The sequence below is a fragment of the Camarhynchus parvulus genome, chromosome 2, assembly GCF_901933205.1.
Source record: "Camarhynchus parvulus chromosome 2, STF_HiC, whole genome shotgun sequence".
In the NCBI taxonomy this organism is placed as follows: domain Eukaryota; kingdom Metazoa; phylum Chordata; class Aves; order Passeriformes; family Thraupidae; genus Camarhynchus; species Camarhynchus parvulus.
In genome coordinates this window covers 103,094,719-103,117,382 of record NC_044572.1, presented here as the reverse complement: position 1 = coordinate 103,117,382, position 22,664 = coordinate 103,094,719, and the positions used below count along the sequence as shown (strand labels likewise).

The following is a 22,664-nucleotide window of genomic DNA, read 5'->3' as shown; positions in this document are numbered from 1 at the left end:
CAAATCATTAAGACTTGGTAGCATATTGCAAGTTAAGGACTTTCAGTACATTGCATTAAATTTTTTGCATCTTTACAGGTTACAACGTTTAGCTGTAGTAAGGTGAAAGATGACAAGGAAGATGGCTTCTTCTACTTCAGGTATAACAGCATTTATTCTATAATTACTCACGGAACTTACTATACAGAATACATAGTTTGAAATAGAAGAGTTTTATGTTTTGATAATAACGGTCCATCACAGAATTAGTATGATACAGAAGAGGTGAAAGATACTACCAAAATGCATTGAGATGAAGATTGAATTCTTTCCTAGATACTTTTGACATTTGCATAATCTGAGAGTAGAGAAGAAAGGAGTCTAAGATAATATATTAGAATACATTTTGAGATATGCTAGCAATGAGGGAACTAAATCATCAGCTTGTAACTTAGATGGTAACTTCCTTTAATTCTTTTCAGTATTGCTTTAACTACTGTAGAATTGCAGGCTGGACAAGGCAGATTTAACTTGTTTTTGTTACCTTCTCTAGCCGTGCATCAATCCTGAGCCACATGGTCTTGGTCCTGTTAGTAATCATTCCTTGGGCTACTTATTCAGAAATAGTGTCTTAAATGAAAGGTGGCAGAACTAGAGCTCATCATAAACTGGTACCTGACTGCCACATTCTTTCTACATCTATTTCTAGTAGACAATCTATGGGATTAGCTAAGTGGTTATGGTATTGGCTATTGATTTAAGCTTTTGCCTCCTGGGAGTGGGCTTTTCTTGACATAGGTGCCTGTAGTTCACTAGTTGTCCACAAATGTCCAGAAATAAAACTCCCAGCCTTATTGACAAATTTGAAAGGAGAGTAGACACTGCCCATTAGCAGCCCTTGTAGAAAAGTACATTTTACATGTTGCTGCCAGTGTCTGTGGCATCACTGTCTATCAAGTGACTTTATTTCAAGTTTTCCTGTTCTTGGCACACTGTCAGATGGTTTTCATCTGTTTATTGCCAGTCAGTAACACAGATGCCATTACGCAGTCTTAAACAACTTCCATAGCAATTGTGTAATTTCTTCTTTTTCTAAAGCCTGTGTCTGTCCAGCCATGAGATCCTTAGCTGATTATTTACTAATTAGTGTTTTAATGTATCATGACAAGGCAGATGCTACTGTCAGTCTTAAGCTAAATAAAATGTGGAAAAGAATTGTTACTTCTGTTTGTGAAATCTAAAAAAGGAAAAGTCATGGTCTGTTCTAGAAATATTAAAGCTTTGGATTTCATATTTTCCAAGCTAAGCGTTCCAGGGAATCTTACATATTACTACTTCCCAAACAAAATCAGAAGAAATAAATTGCTTAATGTTGACAAAACAGTTAAACTGCTGTATGTTGAATGCAAGAATCATTAATCAGTTTGAGAATGCCACGTGTCATGTTTGGAGAAATACCTGCATCTTGGCTGTTTACATCTCTTCAAAAGTTTGTAAGCACTTTTAAGTCACTGCTAGCCCTTGCTGAATACTGCAGAGGTCCTCTGGATGCCATGTCGCCTTCCTTGCTGGGTGAAATTATAGCAGCAGAACCTCAGGTGTCTGGGCTTTTCTTCACATTTTGGTGGTAGGGGTTTTTTGCCAGTGGTCTACACTTTGGAATGCTGTAAGTTAGAAGGAAAATTCTGTTTCTTTCTCACTATACTCAGCCTTGACCAGTGCTCCAAATTACACAACTTTGTACAATCTGACTAAGGAGGGAATTAGATACTCTGATTTTATGACAATTTTATTAAATTTGGAGAGAAATGGTTGTTGTTCCAAATCTAGACATGTCTATGTTTTGTTCTGGTAGCTATATGAAAATTCTGAATAGGGAATTAAATGGTGTAGACTTGCACGTTTCTGAATAGGGCCATGACAAACTTCCTGTCATCTAGAAGAGAAACTCTTGCAGGAGACTTCCCTTATCAAGCTTCCAAAAGCCTTACTCTAATTCTCGAGGACGTTTGATGGCCTTCTTTCTGAAAGAGAAGTATTATGCCTTAGTGGGGCTTTCTGACTAGTCTGGAGGACTACTCAGAGTTTGAATTGCTTGTGTACTTACATACATACTTTTGACTATAATATTGTCTCATGTTTGCTTGGGTTTTATTTTTGTTTTTTTTAGGGATAAAATGGTTCCGGAGAGGGTGGGCACTTACATGATCCAGTTTACCTTTGCAATGGATAAGACAAATATGCTTAACAGTGAACAGGTTTGTATCTATAATTAATTGCAAGTAGCCAAGAACACGTAATACAGAATCATCTGGGTGAAGTGTTAGGATACTTTTTAGGTTCAGAATGGAAATACTTTCACTCACAAGTTTTGAAAAATATTGTATTTTTATTTTTGATAGTTACTGATTTCAAACAGTTGATTACCAAATATGTTTTCCTTAACTTCTGTAACCAAAAATTTGATGGTATAACAGAGGTGCATAATTTGCAACCTAGCAGAACTGCTTTATGGTTGTGCTCATTTATTTCAGTTCTGTCCACAAATTTCACATACATTTGTTTTAGTGGTTTTTGAGCAATCCAGGTGTGCAGGTGTTTTGTAGTTAATTGTATCAGTCTTTATTTTATTTTGTTTTGTTTCATTTTTCCTTCTTTTTCTGCTAGATTATAATTGAAGTTGTACCTAATGACCCTGTACGCTTGTTACCTGATTCTTTACCAGCTACTCCAGCAGTTTCCAATGTTCGAGCTCTTACCAGCCGTACACTGGTCAAGGATTTATACCTCCATTTAATGGTAACTATCCTTCCATACAAAATCCTAATTAAGGAAATGTAGAAGACTGCTGAAACGATGTTGAATTTTGCTGTAAGGCATTGCTACTGTTTCTTTGCAGGTTCACGTCATGAAAAAAGATGTTAATCAGTGATTTTTCAGCATATGACAGATCCATCTTCTTAGATTTACATATGGATGACCAAAACTGAAATGTTTGGTCCTTGCTGTCAGGTATCTCAGTTGAAATCCACGTCTTGTTGCCACACAAAAAAATTGTTTCAAGAATAGATTCTAGTGGGAAAACACTTACGTGTACAGCAGATGTTTCTCTCCATGATTTTTATTCCCAGATAGGAATAAAATAGTTTCTCTTAGAAATCTTGTATTACCAAAAATAATGTTTCTTGAACTTTGAGTGTTCACAGGGATAAAATGAAATCACTTACCAGCTACCACAATAGCAAAGCAGACTCAGCTTGTGGAAAAGTAATTTAATTTAATTTCCAGTTAAAAAAGATTTGTGTAATAAGAAACAAAGACCAAAAATCTAAAGCAACACCTACTGCCCCACCCTTCCTAGGCTCAGCTTTGTTCCAGATTCCTGTGCCCTCCCCCAGGCAGTGCAGGGGGATGGAGAATGGGGGCCACAGTCAACCTGTAACAGCTCCTCAGCTCTTTCCTGCCCTTGCTTTTTCTTCAGTTTCCCTGTTCTAGTGTGGGTCCCATTGTGGGCCACGGTCCTTCATGAACTGCTCCACTGTGAGCCCTTGCTACAGGCTGCAGTCCAGGAATTACCAGCCTGGTTTAGCATGGGGTCCTCTATGGGCTTCCATGCAGGTCTCTGCTCCACCGCGGTCCTTCATTGGCTACAGGGAAGTACCTGCTCCAGTGTAGTTTCCCTGTGAGCTGCAGGGGAATTTCTGCTCCTCCTGCTGTTCCTTCTCTCACCCTCTGCTGTTTTCTCTTTTTTTTTTTCCCATTCTCACCTGCCTGTGCATTTCTGCCCATTCTTAAATATAAAGAAACACCATTTTGGCTCAGTGCTCAGTTGGAGCACTGGCCATGTCCAGCCTCTCCTCACAGAGGCTGCCTCTGCAGAGACTGCTAGCGCCTTGCCATATAAAACCAGGGCAGTGCAGAAATGGATTATTTAGTTCAGTCCCAAACTAAATTTAATTTCTTTTTTACTCACAGGATGAATACAACAACCACACTGGACTTGATCTTGTTGGCAGAATAATAGCAAAAATTAAAAGCCCCAATGAAGAAGATATTGAGATCCCACAGTTTCAGGGTAAAGTCAATACAGTAGAGTTTCCATTGGAGAGTGGATCAGCTGAAATTGTAAGTGACTGAAATACACAGCTCCATGAGCACTATGTCTAATGAGGCTTATTTTCCCGCAGTTTTAAAGTTCTCTTACACCTCATTGTGTTCTGTGGAGATTTAGTTTATATTGTAGCTTTCCCTTAGAAATAATTAGATAAATTACTTCTTCTGTGTTTGGCTGCTGATTTTCAGAAAACCTGAAGGAATTACATTCTTTAAAAAGTTTATCCTTTCCAAGTGAGGGAAGTGTACAGGTACTTTCAGTTAGGGACCGGGACATTCAGGAAAATCCAGGAAAAATATTTTCTTCATTTGAATTTCACATGTGAGTAACACTTAACCAGTTTGTAGTTAAACCCTTAATATTACCAGTATTTTACATTTTTATTTATAATGCTCTCAGGCTGTTATATCTTAAGATCATTTAGACTGACTTCTTCATATATTTCTAATTAAATTTTGCTAGGCTCTCTTTACTTTTTGTCTAAGTAGTAGGCATATATATACTTCGTATATATAGAAAGGCATCCTACCCTCATTTGAAGAAGATAAAACTACCTTTTTTCTTTATGCTTTGTTTCACTCATTAATGCATCTGGCTGTTAGAAATGCTTTCCTTATTTTGGTTTGAATCTCTGACATCATGTATACTCTGAAATTACTGCATATTGTAATCACATCACTGCAGGGACTTTTTCTTCGACAAATACAGATTGAATTTTTAAAACCTGTAAGTTCCATCTTTCACAGTTGCTATAAAATATGATACAAAGGCACAGTGTAAAATGTGCACCTGCACAAAACCAGGAACTGTTCAAAACACACCAAAGAAAATCCAGCTGAATGTGGAATTTCTTCTGAATGGAATGGTCACAATCTCTGTCTGCAATCTCAAGCCTACACAGAACTTCAGTCAGTAGTATTCCTGTGGTGAAACAATTGTATATTGATTTTTGTTTTCAACTTGAAATATCATATAAGAATGGCAGAGCAAAATTATACCCCTACTTCATTTGGTTGTCACATATTTTAAAAGTCTGACTTCTATAGAGGTCTTCAAACAGTTAGAAGATGTACCAAAGGAGGATCCAATTTTTTAAGGACATTTTCTCAGCCACCTTTTCTAACTCACTCTTCGGAAGCAGCTTTATGACAGACCAACATCAGTGTGGGCCAAATGGAGACAGACACTGCATAGCAATCCAAACGAATTCTCCAAATACATCTTGGAAATCACCACCATAAGACAACAGTAGAATCCTAAAATCTGCAGGTCCTACATAAAAGTTTCTTTATAATATATATTTTATTCAGTACATTGACTGCTTTTATGGAGCTACATGTGTGAAACTGAATGACACAGCCTAAGTTATTCTCTGTCAATAACAGTCAAGAACAAAAACATCTAGGTAACATGGCCAAATGTTACTAATGTGCCAGATTCTTGTCTACTCTAATCCATACAGAAAAGTGACAAAATATGTATGAAAAACAACCTAGTAAAATACTAGACTGAGTAGAGGTATCAGATAAAATTAATCACTGATTGATTTATGGTACACTCTTGGGTTTCTCTGGTTTCTGTACCATGTTTCAGGAGTAATTAACTGGTTTGTGAACACATTTTCCTCCAGGCAGATGGGGTTAAGAAAACCTAAAGGTTTTAGCTTTAGGTAAAGGATCAGCTAAAACCACTGGTCTAACAAAACACTCTGCAATTCTTGTATTTACACCTGTGGTAACAAGGTGTAAATTGAACACCTTTATATGGGTAACAATAGCCCCATATACAACCTGTGACAGTTCAGATAAAATTACTCGATCATTTCAAAGACTCCTTGCTAATGCAGAAATAAAATTTTTTTGGTTTGTCTCCGTGTAGTAACCTCCTGTTGCATAATTGTGACCTAAATTTTCCAGTTCCCCATCAGTGAAAAACTAGATAATGTAATGGAGGGGAGAGTGTGATGAGTTTCATGGTGTTTAGGGGGTTGGTGGTTTGTTTGGCTGATTTTGCCCTTTACCGCCCCTCTTTTTTTTCTTTTCTTGTAAGCAGATGGGGTGGTTTTTTTCTACTTAGGTATTCCTGGTTTGGTGGGAGGTGGGGGGTTTTGCATGCTTCTTCCTTTTTATTACGATGATCTAAAGATGTCCTGCTGCTTTTGACAGTAACTTGTGTTCCCCAGGCATCCATGGGGACTAATTGCATTTCAGTGAACCCAGTATCTTTTCCCCTCTTCAGGCAGTTTTCAGGCATCTGGTTTATACTGAGTTCACTGACTTCAGACTACTCACAAAACCCATGTGGAAAGGATTTGTTGGTTGTGATGCACTGTTCTTTTCATATGACTTGTAATAGGGAGGGGAAGGGACATACTTGGGTTCTTCAAGTATTTTGAAATTGTTCCATCTTGTTTGTAAAGACAGTTGTGTGCACTTAGCACAAATAATGAAAGTGATAATCTGACATGTTTACCCTTAGTCACAAGTTCAGGAACTTGTTTAATGAAGAAGAATGTTAAGATTTTTGTTGGCATATATTTTCTAAGGAAAAAATATTTCCACTACAGACTTCTCGTGATAAACTATGTAGCTACAATATTTTTGAAAGCTACGAAGACTATCTTTGAAGGTTATATATCTATCTCTTCTTTTAGGCTGCAACCACTTCTCTCTTGATTTGGCCAGTTGAGTGGCAATTTCTACATGTTAAAGGTGGAAACAGTATGAGTTTTATTATAAGAATTATTCATTTTATGCATGATACCTTTCCCAAAGTAGCAGCGCATTTAGATAGTACCTTTACTAATTTTATTTCTGTGTACCTTTATGGTTTTATAATATTTCTTATGCTTATAAAGAAAGGCAAAGGATTTAGTATGTCTTTTCCATAAGGAATTGATAAGAAGTTAAATGTTTATGATAGTGTTTGGATGTATATTGTTCATTCATTTGGGATTTGCTGTCTACTTCCATGGTAACAGCAGTAACTTTAGCTAAGCACTGGGAATAGTTTGTTCTTCCTTCTCCGTGTTTATGCTTTGGGTCTTTCTTTTTAATGATCTGTTTGCATTTCACATACTGAATGAAGTACACCTGAGGATATCTTGCTTATGAGACAGTGCAGAGGATATTATTTCTGAGCATGTGTCTCTGAAATAAAATACATAGCCAAAAATACTAAGACTTTTTCAACAGGTAAAATGACAATCTTAATTCCTAAATAATAAAATAGCTATATCTTTGTATTTTACTTTTGTTTAATTGTTATAAAAGTCTGTCAACTGTATAGATATCATGTGTTATGTAACTTACAAGATTCACATTTACACTTATGTAACTTATGAGATTTACATCTGAAGAATGTTTGTTTTGTGTGTAAGCTCAAGCATAGGCATAAACTTATGTTTGTTTATTTTCACAGAATTTAGTGCTGGCTGAAGACAGTCCTGGAAGAGATAGCACTGAATATATTCTTGTCTTTGAGCCACATCTGCCAGCTTTGAAAAAACCTTTGGAACCATATTGTCTCTCATTTATGTTTTACAATGGTATGTTTCAAGTGCTCTAAAATACTTGCTTTTCCTTAGAATCAGCTATTTTTAGATCCATAATATGTTTTCAGAACTATATAATAGCTTAATAGATTTTTTGCTAATGCTTAAACCAATTAAGCATGTTGCTGTGTTTTCTTTTAAAAGTGTATATGTGTATTTCTGTAGATTCCAAGAAGCAGCAGCTGATGGCAACACTGACCAGGGAGAAAGACCAATTATCTAAGTCCATAGATCTTTACAGAAAGATGTTTGATACTACAAATCAGCTCGTAGCTGAAATGAAATGTAAGTTCAATCAAATATGTAAATAATTTTTCTGTGAATTAAACTGCTTTCCTATAATCATTTTGAGAATATAGAGAAGGGGAGAAAAATCAATATTGAAATCATGAGAGATAGTAATTAGAGGGTAGCAGACAGGGTGTATGTCTTGCAGGGAAGCATCTAATTATTTAGCAGCTAACTATTTAGCATTAGGATGTTCCTACCTATAAAGGTCTTGATTTTACATAGAATGTCATATGTCAGGATTATCAAAAGTAGAAAAGGAACATTGAAGTTGGTGTTCTTTTTATCCATGACTGCCTTTCACTCCCGTCTTTGCATGCTCATACATCTGGAAATTCAACAGTTGCCTAAAAACAATTTGAGGAGAGCGAACTGTAGATAATCCTTTTTAAAAAATGTAGTCTTATGTTTTCAAAATGTTATTTTTCCACCTCACATTTGACCCTGTGTACATTATTCAGAAGTGTTGTGTCATTGTTTATGTTCTTCAGCAAATGTAATTCTTTATGAATGAAGGAAATGTTTTCTTTGCCTTTTTTTTTGGTTGAATCATGCTGTCTGTTGATTGCAAGGTTTGTTTTAATAATTGCATTTTGAATTTTTATTTTAAATAATCGCCAAATGTAAATAAAGTGGATTGGCATAGAAGATGCTGCTTTTTGTTTTAATACTACATATTTCCATTATGAATAGAAAATCCTGAATTGCAGTGAAAGGCATAAAATCTTTGTTTCATACACGCACATCTGTAGAGAGTAAGTTAGAATACAGCATTACACTTTATGTTTAAGTAATAAGATAATTTCAAATATAAACATGTTGTGAATAGAGGGTAGAAAGCAACTCACCTGTTTATGCATTTGTTTTTGGAATTAGTTCAGATATGAGAGCTGAGGAAATAGTGTCCAGAAAGTGGTGTCCTATGTAACACTCAAAAGAAGGTAGTGCCAGCCACCACTCTTCTCTCCTGTCTTGCCATTCCACCTGTTGGAGAACCATTTATGATGACAATTGCGGATGAAAACTAAAACCAGCTAACGTTCTCAGACTGATATAAGGTCTAGGTCTTTTTGCTTCTTGAAGCTGAAGGTGTGACATCTGCTGAAATTGTTTAGAAACTGGACAAAATCGCAAGATCTTTGTGGAAAAATTCTTACATTCTGTGCTGAAACTAAGAAGTAGATAGGGTCAGTTGCATCTGGCATAATTCTGAAAAGTTGTAAGAAATTCCCTAAGTGTTCCATTGCTTCCTATCACTTCCTCATTTTCTTTTGATTTTGTTTCAGGTCAGGTTAAAGAAGCTGAAACGCGAGAAGCTCTCCTGAAGAATGAACTGAAGAAGCACCAAATTGAATTACCACAGACAAACACAGTATGACTTGATTCTTACTAAACTCCATTAATATACCTAAAATTGATATCTATAATATATCAATACTAATATTGCTGAATCACACCTGTTACCAAAACAGTGAAAATTTAAAATGTAGAAAAATTTGTGAATCAATGTCAAACTTAAGATTTTTTTTTGTGTTGTTCTGTTTAAAATACTGTTAAAAACTAACAAAACCCATGTCTTTTATGTTCTAGTCTTGTGTTTCTGCTGGTCATGTTTCTGCTAAGGTTACCAGTGTTACTGGTACTGCTAGATGTTACAGTAGGTTGGTCAATATATATTGGATGTATTCTGGCATAAGTAAGCCAAAGGAAAGCACTTTTTTTTAGAGAATCAGAGAATTACATATGTTACTGCCAAAGTTCATGTAAAAATAAGTTTGAAAATATTCAGGGAAATGTATCTCATTACTAATTTCTCTTAAAGATACAATTATGTTTTAAGAAAATTTTAAAAAGTTTTCAAACTACTGACATTTGGGGGAAGACAACACCTATGTAAACAATTATCTTTAGATCAAATAAGACCAAGTTATAGTCATTAATCACAAATCAGTAGAATTAAGTTGCAGTCACAGTACTGAAGTTCCCCCTGCTGGCTAAATTTTTCAAGCCTGGACATAGTCACCTTCTGAAATGGTTTTTGTGCATTCATGATTGTCTCTTCCTGCTGTTTTAAACTTTCCTCACTTTTGTCTCTAATCAAGAACTGATAGTTCTTTGTGAAATGCTCCTTGAAGTCCTTAAAAATTAAAAAAAGGAGAAAAAAACGTAATTAGATAGTTTGGTCACAATTGCAGTGATTTTTCCCTTTGCTCTTCTCTGAGATTGTGCATGGTGGTCCCTTATACATTAAAAGTCTGTTTCAGGTTATTACTTTCAGGTTGGAAAGTTAACTGATGACAGATAACTACTTCTGCTGCTCAGTCCAATGGTACATGCTTGCTGATTTTAAATTTTCATTCTCAGCTTCAGTATGTGGATTCTCTTCTGAAAAAAAAGATGTTGGAACAAGAAGGAGTAATGAAGCAGCCAAGGAGAACTTGTACCCTCCCAAACTATCCAAAAGGCAACCAGGATATTCTAGGCAAGGTGAGTTTTCTTGCAGGGAGCCTTCTAATGAGTTTTGTTGGTTCCACAGAGTGGTAGTGATGAAAAATTATCTGATGACCAGCTCCCCTAACAGAGCCATCAACAGGGGAATTAAATGTCTGTCTGAAGTTGCAGGATTATTGTGATTACTATGAAAAGGGGACATAGTCTTGGTTTCTGTTTTGACTGTTGTAACTTCTGTGGTACAGATTGCACATTTAGCTCAAATTGAGGATAATGAAGCAGCAAAAGTCATCTCTTGGCACCTGGCAAGTGACATGGACTGTGTAGTCACACTGACCACGGAAGCTGCTCGTTCTATCTTCGATGAAACTCAAGGTCGACAACAAGTGTTACCCCTTGATTCCATTTACAAGAAGACACTTCCAGATTGGAGCAGGTAGAGAAAAAACAATGAAAGTTCTGCATTTGTATTACATACTTCTTCAACTCTTTTTTCTTGTCTAAGTTGATTGTTAAACTTCAGTTAAAGATTTGAAGTATAAAATTTCTGGGCTTATTATTATAGCAACAGTAATGTCACTTGAAATGTTAGCTGAAATCTCAGCTTTATGTCTTTAACTACTGTGTGATGTTCTTTATATGATAAGGTATATATTATTATTCTTTATATAATAATGTCTATATTATATAATTATATATAATAATTTAATTCTATTAAATAAGATAATCTTTTCTTCATGTCTACTTGTTTTCTAGAGCAGGAATTTATTTTAAATAATTATAGTGCTTCTAATCAGATTATAACTTTCAAAAATCATCTGTAGTAATAGAAATTCATTTTACTATATCAGTTGCCTGAAAAATAAAGTACAGTATTTCTGCTCCTGAAAATCATTTGCTTATGAAGGTGACTGCTAATATAATAAGAATGCCCTTTAGAAAAGATCTGATGTATAAATGCATTTATAATGTTCAAATTCTCAGTTTTCATAATACAGTGCATTAAAACTTGTCCATAAATTAGTCGTATGAATTTGTAGGAAATAATGTCTCATAACAAATCAGTGTTTCACTAAAACATCTTTAATATAACTGGCATTTCAGATAATGGTGGAGTCATTTATCTAATGTGGAAGTGTTAAGATGTATTCAATTCAGTTGGAGATTCCTGACTAGAGTAAAGATAAATTGCTTTCTTCTTTTCTTCTCCTTCTCTGTCCTCTTTCTTTAACCAGACCTTTACCTCACTCGAGAAATGGAAGAACCTTCTTCAGACCTATTGGAAATCCTGTATTTGCCAGAGATCTGTTAACATTTCCAGATAACATAGAGCATTGTCAAACAGGTAAATGATAAGAAAGAAATAATCAATAACTTCTTTCTTTTAAAGAATGAAATACAGAAACATGACAAATGATAATCCCTTCAATAATCTTCACTGATATGTTTGCAAATACCAGAGTACATTCCTCCTGAGTTCTAATGGTAAAAATAGGAGGGCATTAGCATTAATTATTTTTAAACAAAAGTGAAACTTTCAACCATGACCACTTTCTTCTGTTTGTTTTCTTAGTTTCATTTTGTCTACTTAGATGTATGGCGGGTTTTTTCTTTTTTAAATTCCTGCAGCATTATCTTATTCTCATGCTCTTTAGAGCAGGAACTATCACAAGATTAATTTTATAATCTCATATTGCAGAAGTTACTCCTTTTGTTAGGCTTTGTTTCTAGTTTGGTTCTTCTCAGATATGTGAAATGCATAGATTTAAGTACATGCAGACTGAACTGTACATGACTGTGTATGTTATGCTTAAACAGCTTAATAGTTGTGAGAAATCTTTCAATTTTTACGTAGATTTTAGTTTAGGAAACTATTGTCCTCTTGCTCTTCCTAACAATGTAGCAATCCCTACCTTTTCCTACACTTTTTTAATGAAGTAGATCTGCTCCTTTATATGGAGAGTTGGCATCTGTAGTTATTTCAGTAAGTTTTGCATTTTATTTCATGGCTTTCCACTATTGAAGTATTCCTCTCTACTGTTAATAAAGACCAATTTTTAACCCTGTGCATTTTCAGAAAGTTAAATATTGACAGACTTTTAACTATAATTTCTTCTTCATGCCCATTGGGGAATTGAAAAACCACATTGCATGACATATCTTGTGCATGACTACGTTGTTAGATTTTGTATGGAACAGACTTTCATTAGCAGAAGAGTCTTAAGCTCAGTTGGATAATTTGCATGTGAATGTTTTTTTCTTTGATAAAGCATTGAATATGAAGAAAAATATTAAGAAACTGAGAGCAAAATTCAACATTCCAGGAAGATTTTTAAAAAGATATCATTTATATAATTCCATGAAACTTATTGTGTGTATCTTGATCAATGTAAAGTATCAAGAGAGTATTTTATTGAAAAATACACTAAATTATGCCAAAGGGCGCTTAAGTGTACTATTTTTTTCTCTTATGAATTCACTGATGAAAGCAGAAGATTGCATATCTATCTCAACCTCAAAAGAATTTTGTTGAAACAAAAATTATTTACATGCTGTTTCCCTTGCACTTATCTTAGATGTAATAATGATGCCTCAGAATTGACCTTTCAAAACTTAAGTTATTTTGCTCCAGAGAAATTTCATAGTTCAAAAATTTATATTTTTCAGTGTTTGGTATGCTCTTGGGTGATACTATCATTATAGATAACTTGGATGCTGCCAACCACTACAGAAAAGAGGTTTGTTTCAATTTTTCTTTACTTTTTATGATACAGATATATTGCAGAGCTACATGTTTAATACATTAAAAACTTAGCGTAATTTCCTAGTTTAATGCTGTGTTATCTGTAAGTGTACTTACTGTCTGTGGGTCTCAAAGCACTTAACAGTGAAGGAAATCTCTGTTACTGGCATTGACAAAATTACCTCCATTCAACAAATTCCATTATGTGAATGTTGCTATGGCACATGGGACCATGTTTCCAAAGATAAGCATCTTCAGTTCTGCTGTGTTAGTGTTAAACACAGGTTCTTCTGTACTTTCCTAGTCACTCTGTGTCATAAAACACAGGAGTCTAAAGCACATGGTGAAATTACAGGTCCACTTGAATAAAAACTTGATGTGAAACTTACTAGATGTCTTTGAGACCCATTTTATTTAGGTTTAATGGTACATGTTTTAGCAGGCAAGAGTCTTTGAGGAAGTCCTGATACTGAGCACTTTTACTTTCAGCTTAAAAGTTTGCTGGAATCAAAATAATGATTGAGCATAAGAATGTAGAACTGTACTGATTGCCACTGCTTCCTAATACATGTTGATAATCAGCTTTTCCCAGTTATAGATCTGTATTCTGCCTTGAGAGTTCTGGTAAAATGTGAGAACACAAACCCAGAAAAACTGGTCTTCATAATTATTGACAATAATGCTTAATTTTAATATATGCATTCTATTGCTTGAAAGCAAAGTCATGACGTGATTTCATAAAATGTGTTTTTCAATAGGGAACAAAGTTGCATTGCAATTGAAAAATACAAAGGTTCACAACAGCATTGCTGAATACTTAGATTTTCTGCGGAGTTACTAATTCATTCCTGATTTTTATACCTGTGCAGGTTGTAAAAATTACACACTGCCCTACCTTGCTGACTAGGGAAGGAGACAGGATTCGCAGCAATGGAAAATTTGGAGGCCTGCAGAATAAAGCTCCTCCAATGGACAAACTCAGAGGAATGGTATTTGGAGCACCAATGCCAAAACTTTATTCTACGATCTCTGCACAAATAGGTGGGTTAATGAAGTCACAAACATACAAAACTTACAAAATTACATTGCTTGTCCTATGTTTTTTTATTCTCTGATGTAATACAGAGAGGAAAACTTCAATTTAGCATACAGTTATTTTAAGAAGTAGGAGCTGTACAGTGTTCTGTTTATAAATTTGCCTTTTCTTAAAAGCTTATAGCTGTTACATTTCCTGGAATAAAAAATAATAATAATGAGACAATCTCCTTTATTCTTAGTCTTATTAAAGGAGTATAAGCAGTAATAATCATTCAAATAGTCAGCATGAGAAGCTTGAGCTGATTGAATTCTGGTATCACTGAGAAAAAAGTTTTAGGTCTTTCTACTCTGGAAACACCATAATAAATTTAGAATTTCTTACGTGCAAGTGAAACAGTGGTAGAAAAATTCATATTCTCAAGAGAGAATATCTCATAAGCTACACTATTTCCTGTGGTATCACTTATTTTTCTTTATGTGCTTGGATTCTTCATTTCAGAATAAAGGTTAGAAATTAAGTTAGAAGATGCAGTTTCTGACACGTGACAACTGACCTGACTGATGAGTAAAACATTGAAAAGTCTTACTTACAAACAAGATTGTTCTTAAATACTTAATTTTGAAAAGAAAGGACATGAAGTTTATCCATGACAGTGCAATGGAGGGGTGTGGGGAGAGAACACACATACCTATTAAAGTAGCCATATATATGAAAAACTACTTAGCACTGACCAATTGAGTAGGGGGGAAAAATAAGGACTAAAAAGATCTTTTCTCAGCATTTTAGTAAAAATATATTATGCCTAGGGAAAACACAGTAAGCATGTCAATCACAGACTAAAATACACAGGGTTTAGCACACTTTGTCTATCAGCATGTTTTCAATTGTTGAACTCAGTTATTACCCAGTACAAATTAAATTGAAATTTTCTATAGTTTAGTACGGGAGCAATCATGGTAGAAGAAAAGGGCATGTTTTAATTTCACTTAGATAGATACTAGACATTTAAAGGAAAATCATAGTAAAATTCCATTTAAAGGACAGCATCTCATTACACAGGGCTTGTTTTGAACTTAATTTTACACTTAGCATTAGTTCTGACATGCTATTTTTGAATGTTTGTAGGATAAAAGTTGCCAGTGTAATAACAGATTAGGCAAGGTACTTGTAAAATAAGCTGTACTAAGAGTCTGCAGACTTCTGTCAGTCTGCAGCAGCTCTCTGTGTGAGAGCTTTCACCCCATGGCAAATTTAAGGTCATTTAATGTTCAGTTAAGCTTTGTGCAAGATACCTCATACTCACCTGAAAGTAAAATGAATGAGTCCAGGCTAATATGCTTGAACCCTTCCTTTATTACTTGACGTATTTATTCAATGCCTGGATGTGGAAAAATTTTTTGTCTGTTTAAAGAGGAAAAAGGATTGTCAACAAAATACACCTTTGTTTATCTGAGTCTGCTTGATTAGATTTCCATAGTGGGACAGAGCGAAACTCAGTAAATGTTCACTTGGTCCACAAGGTGGAATACAATTCAAGTCAATAATACAAGCTTCTGCTTTGTAGCACTGAAAACACAACATGCTACAGGCACTTAATGTCATCAGAGGTAGAGAATTTCACTTGGAGCACACAGGCAACAAAAAGTGTACAGTGATACCAGTTTCCCACATCATTTTCAGAGCTTGCAGGTACTTCACTGTCATCTAAGATGTGGACTCAAAAAGAAAAGAGGAGTCAAAATATTGGATATTATTTTTTTTTCTTTTACAGTAATTTTTAAGAACAGTCACTATAAGTTTGGATGTTTTTTTAAGTAGTGTTTTTGAAAGGTGTGTTTTCTTGTGGATTTATACATTGCCTAGCTTGTATTGGTAGCATTCTAAATCAAAATGGTCATTTACTTATTGTTCTGTGGCTTATTGTTTTATTTCTCAATTAGATCTTCTTCAGCAATACCGTGCAGCAGTGATTAAATTTGATAATGTGAATAAGGACCTGGATTTACATTTGCAGTCACTGAACACTCCAGAAATGCAAAAGAAAAAACAGGAACTTGCTGAACAAGAGAAAAGCCTCAAGCTAGTAAAACAAAAATTGGGTAGGTTATTGTACTATAACTTCAGTGTGCTATAGGAAGAGAACAGTTAACTGCAACCCAGATGTATTTCGCTCTTACAAATTAAGAAGTTCAAACTATGAATGAAAATTGTTAACATTAATTAGTAGCTTAGAGATGTCACATTTTAAGGAAAGAATAGAAAAACTGTATGTGGTAGTATGATGCTGTTGATATTGCCTAGGGCAGTACTGCCCTGTATTGTGTTCAGATAATAAGAATGTGGTCAGTCTGTATCTTCTGAACATGAAACTATGATCTCACTAATAAGAGATTATATAACTATTACTGTGGCTGCCCCCGTGCTACAGAACATTGGCATGCTTTTTGAAATGACTGTGTAGTAAAGAGCTGAATTGCTTTTGCTAAGGAAACACAATCAAAACATTGTGCTATAAAAAGAAACACCCTGAAGTCTGCAAGGATTGTCTATCTGAGTCACAAATTTTTTTATGCCAATATCAAATAATATTTTAAAAATCAACATTTACTCTCCGACAGTTATAAATAAATCATTTTAACTGTCATCTTTGAACTCTATTTTAGATATAAGGTAACCATAAAATTCATGACATTTCTAAAGTCTTATTTCAAAGGTTAAACTCTATCGTTATAGGAACCATTTATAACCAGCAGGTTTAATTTTTCTGTTACTGGTTCTTACTTGCAACTTTTTCATAGGTATGACTCCTGCTTTATCAGATAAAGGTGCTGAATCGTTACTTCAACCTATAATGTTAGATATATCTGACACCCCCACTCCTCCCAAAAGAATGAGAAAAGATACAATGAAAAAATTGTACAGGTAAGTATTTTCTGAGTCTAGTCATTATTTTCCCATAATCTGAATTCAAAACTGAAACTAGTTTATTCTGCATGTTTTTTAATTCATATTTGTATCTAATAAGCAACAATTAATAGAGTTAGCATAAAGCTGATTTTCAATATAATTTTTAATTTCTTCTAAAAGTTTCTGCCTCATTTAAAAGTTATATCTCATATAGAGATTTGCTTACTAATTCTAAATCTGTTTCTCTTTATGAACTGGTGATTATCGTTGTGCATCATATTCCCCATACTTTCTGGTATATTCCACACTGTTAGACCCAAACCTATTTGAGATGGCTTGGTCTGTAAACTCTTTTTAAGGTCTGCTGTCAAATACTGGATAGATGAACACAGAAATAATTATGTAATAGAATCATTCTTACATTTTTTTTTCTAACTCTCTGAGGTGAACTGGTGGTAAAGTGTTTTACCCATGTATCTGTTCTCATTCCCTCTGTGCTGATGAGCATTTGAACACACACACACACACACACACACACACACACACACACACAAATTTGGGAAATTGGTATATCTGTATCTTTAAAGTGGCATGAAACTGTCTTTGCCATTTCTCATGTCTCTCCTCATGACTACATCATTGTCTTTGCTGAACTATGGTTATTTTTCTGAGATTATTTAAATCTTGCCCAGTAGTGTTCTGTAAATCTCAGAACAAGTGTTCACTATATTGGTATGTCTCCTTATTTTTTATACTTGTTACTATTTTAATTTTTATCTACATATAGAACTAAAGCGGTTATGTAGTTAAACTGATATTAGCCTGTTGCTATTCTTCATTTTAAAGAAATAAATACAGTAATATAAAGCTGTGTACAAATATGGGGTTTATATTGTTTATACTTGTGGGAGCTCTGTGCTATATCTATATTATATATAGATATATATATATCTATAAAAAAGAAAAACTTTGTTTATAAGCCACTGTGCTATATTTTGTTTAGCTCAGAAGAATGGATCTCCTCTCCTGCAAAGCAGCAGCAACAGCAAGTGCTGCAAATGGCCCCTTCAGAACTTAATGGAACTCCACGGAAAAGAAAGGCATAGACTGATAAGACTGCTGGGAAAAGCTGTGTATGGAAAATATTAATTCATTCAGTTAAAGGAAATACTTATGCGGTATTACCATTACTCTGAAGATTTTTATACTGATAGAAGATACAAATGTATTTCAGTTAGTAGGAACAAAAGTGTAAGTATTTAACATTGATAGCCCAAGTTTTGTATAGTTAATTTTCATTTCTAAAAGCTTTCAGGCTTTTTATGTTCCTGTGTGAAAAAGAAAGGTTTTAAATATATTCTTTTTTATTTATGAAAATAAAGATCTTTGCAATAAAACTGCTTCAGTACAAAGCACTGACAATACAATCACTTGTGTTGAATAGATTGTGTCGTGAGATGAGATTTTAATTTAAAAAGCATCCCAAGCTGACTTGAGGAAAATAGTCAAAGGTCACTTTAATGATCTACATTGCAAAGATTTTAGTGATGAACAGGGCAGAAAAGGATCAAGCATGATTAAAGACAGAATTTCAGCCAGAGTCAGAGCAAGCAGCTGGAAACCGACTTGATTGAAAGACAAAGATAGGGCAGGAGTAGGAAGCTAAACTTTAAAAGTGTAGTAGTTGTTAGTTGAAACCCTGTGAATAGCCTAGGAGACATTGTTCAGGGGTATGGACATGTGGGTTCACATCTGCCTCAAAGAATTTATGCCTCAGAGTTGACACCAGATCTGCTGATCTGTACTCTCAGCAACATGCATTTTTATATACATACTCCTTTTCTGAAAAAGGACTTTAAACTTAAAAAGACATGGTGGTCTTCTGCTAGAAGTTTTAGAATACTGATCACTGGTGCACATCTCTGTGACAGTTCTAATAAAATGAAATTTCTCCAAATTAAGGAGAAATAAAGCAGTGTAATTTTTGGTTGAAGGTTTTCCAGAGCTTCATGCTTTAAAGACAGGTTAAACATCAAATTATGCTACTCTTAAAGAAAATAAATATATTCAAGTATAACATGTAACACCAACAGGAAACTAAGCTAGCCCTACCTCAGCCCTTTTTTCTGTTTGTCTCTCTAAATTTAGACATCAAGACTTGAATCAGGTAGCCATCATTAAGGGTTTGCGATGTAATCATTTGTCCCACCACACCAAGTTACTTGATAGTACTTTTAAATGCATTTATTTTAATTCTGACATCTACCTAGCCTCAGTCTCTAGCCTCTGGATAACCTTGAATCTTATTGGATTAAATATGTATTCCTGCAGAAATATGTATTCCTGTTGGAATTCATCTCTTGCCTTTGGTAGTCAGTGTAGGCGCTATTAGCATCATGTGATGGATCTCCCTGGTGGAAGAGGCAAACAGAAAAGGATGGTTTCCAGTGTTGTGCAATAGCTATCAGAGATTTCAGGAAATTTCACCAGGGAACTTTCAGGATTTTCCAGCAGAGTGATGGCAAGTTGCTACAGTGCAAATCACTGCTTTGCAAAGCTGTTGAGGGCAGCTGATTTGGTCATGGCAACAAATTGGAGCTCTGAAGGTAAGTGTCAATTTTTTCCTTTACCCACTCTTTACTGTGAAACAGAGCAGAGCAGGGACCTCAGCCATGCTGGGCAGTGTGTGTTGTCCTCACTGATTTCATGAGGGGATGGTGGAAATCCATGCAGGAAACTGGGAGAAAGTGGTTGTGGTTTTGGTCTGGGCCTGCTTTTTGACTAGCACCCAGGGATGCAGAGACTGCCTGTCAGGTGAGTGGGGATGGACACCCCATGTAACCCAGGGAGGCAGGTTGGATGACAAGTCCTTTCTGCCAAACCACACCTGTGGTGTTACAACCCCACCATCAGTATCATGGCCCTGACTCTACATCAATCCCAGTATCACCAGTACTTCTCTAACCATGGGACTTGCTCTGCCTCCTCCAGGGCCAAAGTCCCCTTATCAGCCAGAGCTGCAGTTCAGGGAAAGAGGATTGAGAGGGAAGGAGGAAGGGAGGATGCCCAGGGAGCAAAAGGGGGGCAGGGAACCACTGCAGGGTGTTGCTATGTTTCTGCTACAGCAGTAGCCTGGATGAAAAACTTGCATTCCAAATGTCCATTGAGACATTGAGAGACTGTAGCAGTGTAATTACTGGAAGTTTTCTGCTGAAGCCTCCAGAGTAGGCACGTATTTGATTAAGTTAGCAGTATATTGCTATCCTAAACTCCATTTCACCTAAGCCTTTAAAGAGATTTGCGGTCACCATTGGTAAATGGTTCATTCTTCAGTTGGTCACCATGGGAAAAGAAAGGCAAGTTGCTTGCTTTTTAACAGCAAAGATATGAGCTGTTCTAAAGACTTTTATTATAGTACATTGCTGCAGTTGTGGTAGTGGCATTTTGTGGATATTTAATAAAGCATTATTAAGGAGCTGTCAAAACATTATCTGCCTTCATGCACCAACATTTTCTCCCACTAAATTCTGCTCCCAAATTGTTCTGTTTCGGGGTTTTTTTAATATTTAGGAAACAAAATCCATTAAAGTTGCATTTCATGATGACACAGCAAGGATAGGCAACCTTCACAGACCAGATCTACAGTAACTTCCTTTTCACCTGCCAGAATGCAGTATACCATAAGAGATGCCCAAATCACTTTTTAAGTTTTCTTTTTTAAAAGTCAGTTTGCTTATTATCTAGGAAGTAGAATGTGTCTTACTGATGGTAGCAGTAGCAGTATCAGTAGAAAGCAGCTGTTTGCATCCCTTTCTGCCTGTGACTTGACAGGGTGTATACAGGGATTTTGACATTCCTGCCACACCAGATCATCTTCCCACAGGAACAGGCATAATTTCAGGTTCATAAAGAGTGTGGACTTGTGGATGTGCATACACACGCCAAGTTATATATGTACATGTGTACATACAGTTCCTCTAGTCTATATTTCCATAGACAAGCTCTTCCACACCCACTGTGACTGTGGAAAAATTCCAAGAGAGCTACTGTGTTGACTGGATGTGCTTTAGCTGCTCCTATCCTCTATCTCTGCCTCTGTGGCATGTCTGCTCTGCTGTGAAATGGTTCTAAGAGCAGGGCAGCTATAGCAATGAAAACTGACTTAGAAAAGGTACATGTGTAAACTAATTGAATGCAATTTTATTTTAATCCAGCCTATATATAAAACTAAGGAAAATTTTCAGTTATTAGAGGCAAAAAATACAGTACTTTCAATTTGTAAATACATAAATTCCACAAATTTTATAATATGTTAATGGATTCTTACAACTCTCACCAGCTTTTATAGGACTCAGTATTTATGAGGGCTCTAAAGAAATCCCCACTCACTACTTTGGGGTTATTATTTTACAGTAGCCTTGATCTTTATGATTACATTATTTAGGCCCTGTTTGTATGCATATCATCAAGCACAGGTGAACTTTGCAAGAGAAATGGGGCTGCTAAGACCTTCCTTCAAAAAATCAAAAATATTTTATACAACAGCAGAACTGTGTTTCACTGTCTTACCTAGGAACAAATTATGAAAGATTTTTTTCATCTAATAACACAGCCCAAGAATCTTTGCCTAAATCATATAGTATTCACCCTTTTTAGAAAATGAATGTTACTTGCTAGTTACTGAAAAGATGTTTAGTGGGCTCTCTTTTCTTATTATTCACTCCCTCTTTATCCCTCATCCTGCAACTTTGGTAAATCAATTAAACCATATCATACAGCAAATATTGCAGTCAAGGCTGATTTCAAGAACAGAAAAATTGTTTTCCCTTAGTGTACTTAAGTTTCAAAGAATGATGAACCAACTAACTGCAGCAACCTCTGATTCATCATTTTTCACACACACAAAATAAATTGGTAGATTAAAAAGTTGCTGAATAAAAAACTGAGCTATTGAATTAAAAGTTGCTGCTACTTTGTTTAATGGAAAATGGGAATGATCCCAAAAACTTAAAAGTTAACTTTCCCCAGTAAACAGCTAGTGAAAACAAATGTTTCGTATTAAATACAGCTCCTGCTTTTAGCCTGTTCTTATAAACAAAATATAGTAGAGAAATGAAATGGCAATGTCATAAAATTAGCTAAAGGCTGCCTTACAAGAAAAGGGAAAGGTGGACTGTCTTTTTCCTGCCCTGTCTTAGTTCCAGGAGCCTGTCTTTGTAATTAAGGGTCTCTCAGCATGTGCATGCTCTTGTGTGGTGGTATATTAACCTAAACTAACTGATTCAGAAGATGCAGATCAAAGGTCCAGCTCTGCTCTACAAACTGGAAGAGCTGGTTTAGCAAGAGGAAGATTCATGACAGCCTGAGGAATGCAGTGAAAAGAATTCTTCTGAAACAATGGAGGAGGCCATTCTACAAGTTGCTCCAGAGTTTCTTTTCTTCAGAAAAGAAATAGAGTCCTGGGGCAATTCTAGGACAGAGACCGTCCTGGGAAAAGTGAGAAGGGATGGTTGGAAGTCTTCTTCATACTAAGGACTTCTGGCAGATGCAGTCATGAGTAAATTTGGTAATGCATGCCAGAGCTAACCCA

At 35.4% G+C, this 22,664-nt stretch overlaps 1 protein-coding gene across 1 annotated transcript in view; it reads left to right on the top strand.

The window, feature by feature from the left end:
• The window catches only part of SMCHD1 (structural maintenance of chromosomes flexible hinge domain containing 1), a 65,686-nt gene extending 47,215 nt beyond the window's left edge, over positions 1 to 18,471 (top strand). Inside the window, exons 34-48 of the mRNA XM_030969236.1 lie at positions 79 to 140; positions 2,150 to 2,237; positions 2,647 to 2,778; positions 3,955 to 4,104; positions 7,514 to 7,640; positions 7,812 to 7,931; positions 9,221 to 9,306; positions 10,299 to 10,421; positions 10,631 to 10,821; positions 11,621 to 11,730; positions 13,053 to 13,123; positions 13,998 to 14,169; positions 16,108 to 16,266; positions 16,966 to 17,089; positions 18,078 to 18,471. Of these exons, the coding sequence (XP_030825096.1) occupies positions 79 to 140; positions 2,150 to 2,237; positions 2,647 to 2,778; positions 3,955 to 4,104; positions 7,514 to 7,640; positions 7,812 to 7,931; positions 9,221 to 9,306; positions 10,299 to 10,421; positions 10,631 to 10,821; positions 11,621 to 11,730; positions 13,053 to 13,123; positions 13,998 to 14,169; positions 16,108 to 16,266; positions 16,966 to 17,089; positions 18,078 to 18,180 (1,818 nt within the window). The 3' untranslated portion in view covers positions 18,181 to 18,471. The remainder of the gene's footprint in view (positions 1 to 78; positions 141 to 2,149; positions 2,238 to 2,646; positions 2,779 to 3,954; positions 4,105 to 7,513; positions 7,641 to 7,811; positions 7,932 to 9,220; positions 9,307 to 10,298; positions 10,422 to 10,630; positions 10,822 to 11,620; positions 11,731 to 13,052; positions 13,124 to 13,997; positions 14,170 to 16,107; positions 16,267 to 16,965; positions 17,090 to 18,077) is intronic.
• The last annotated feature ends 4,193 nt before the right edge of the window (positions 18,472 to 22,664 follow it).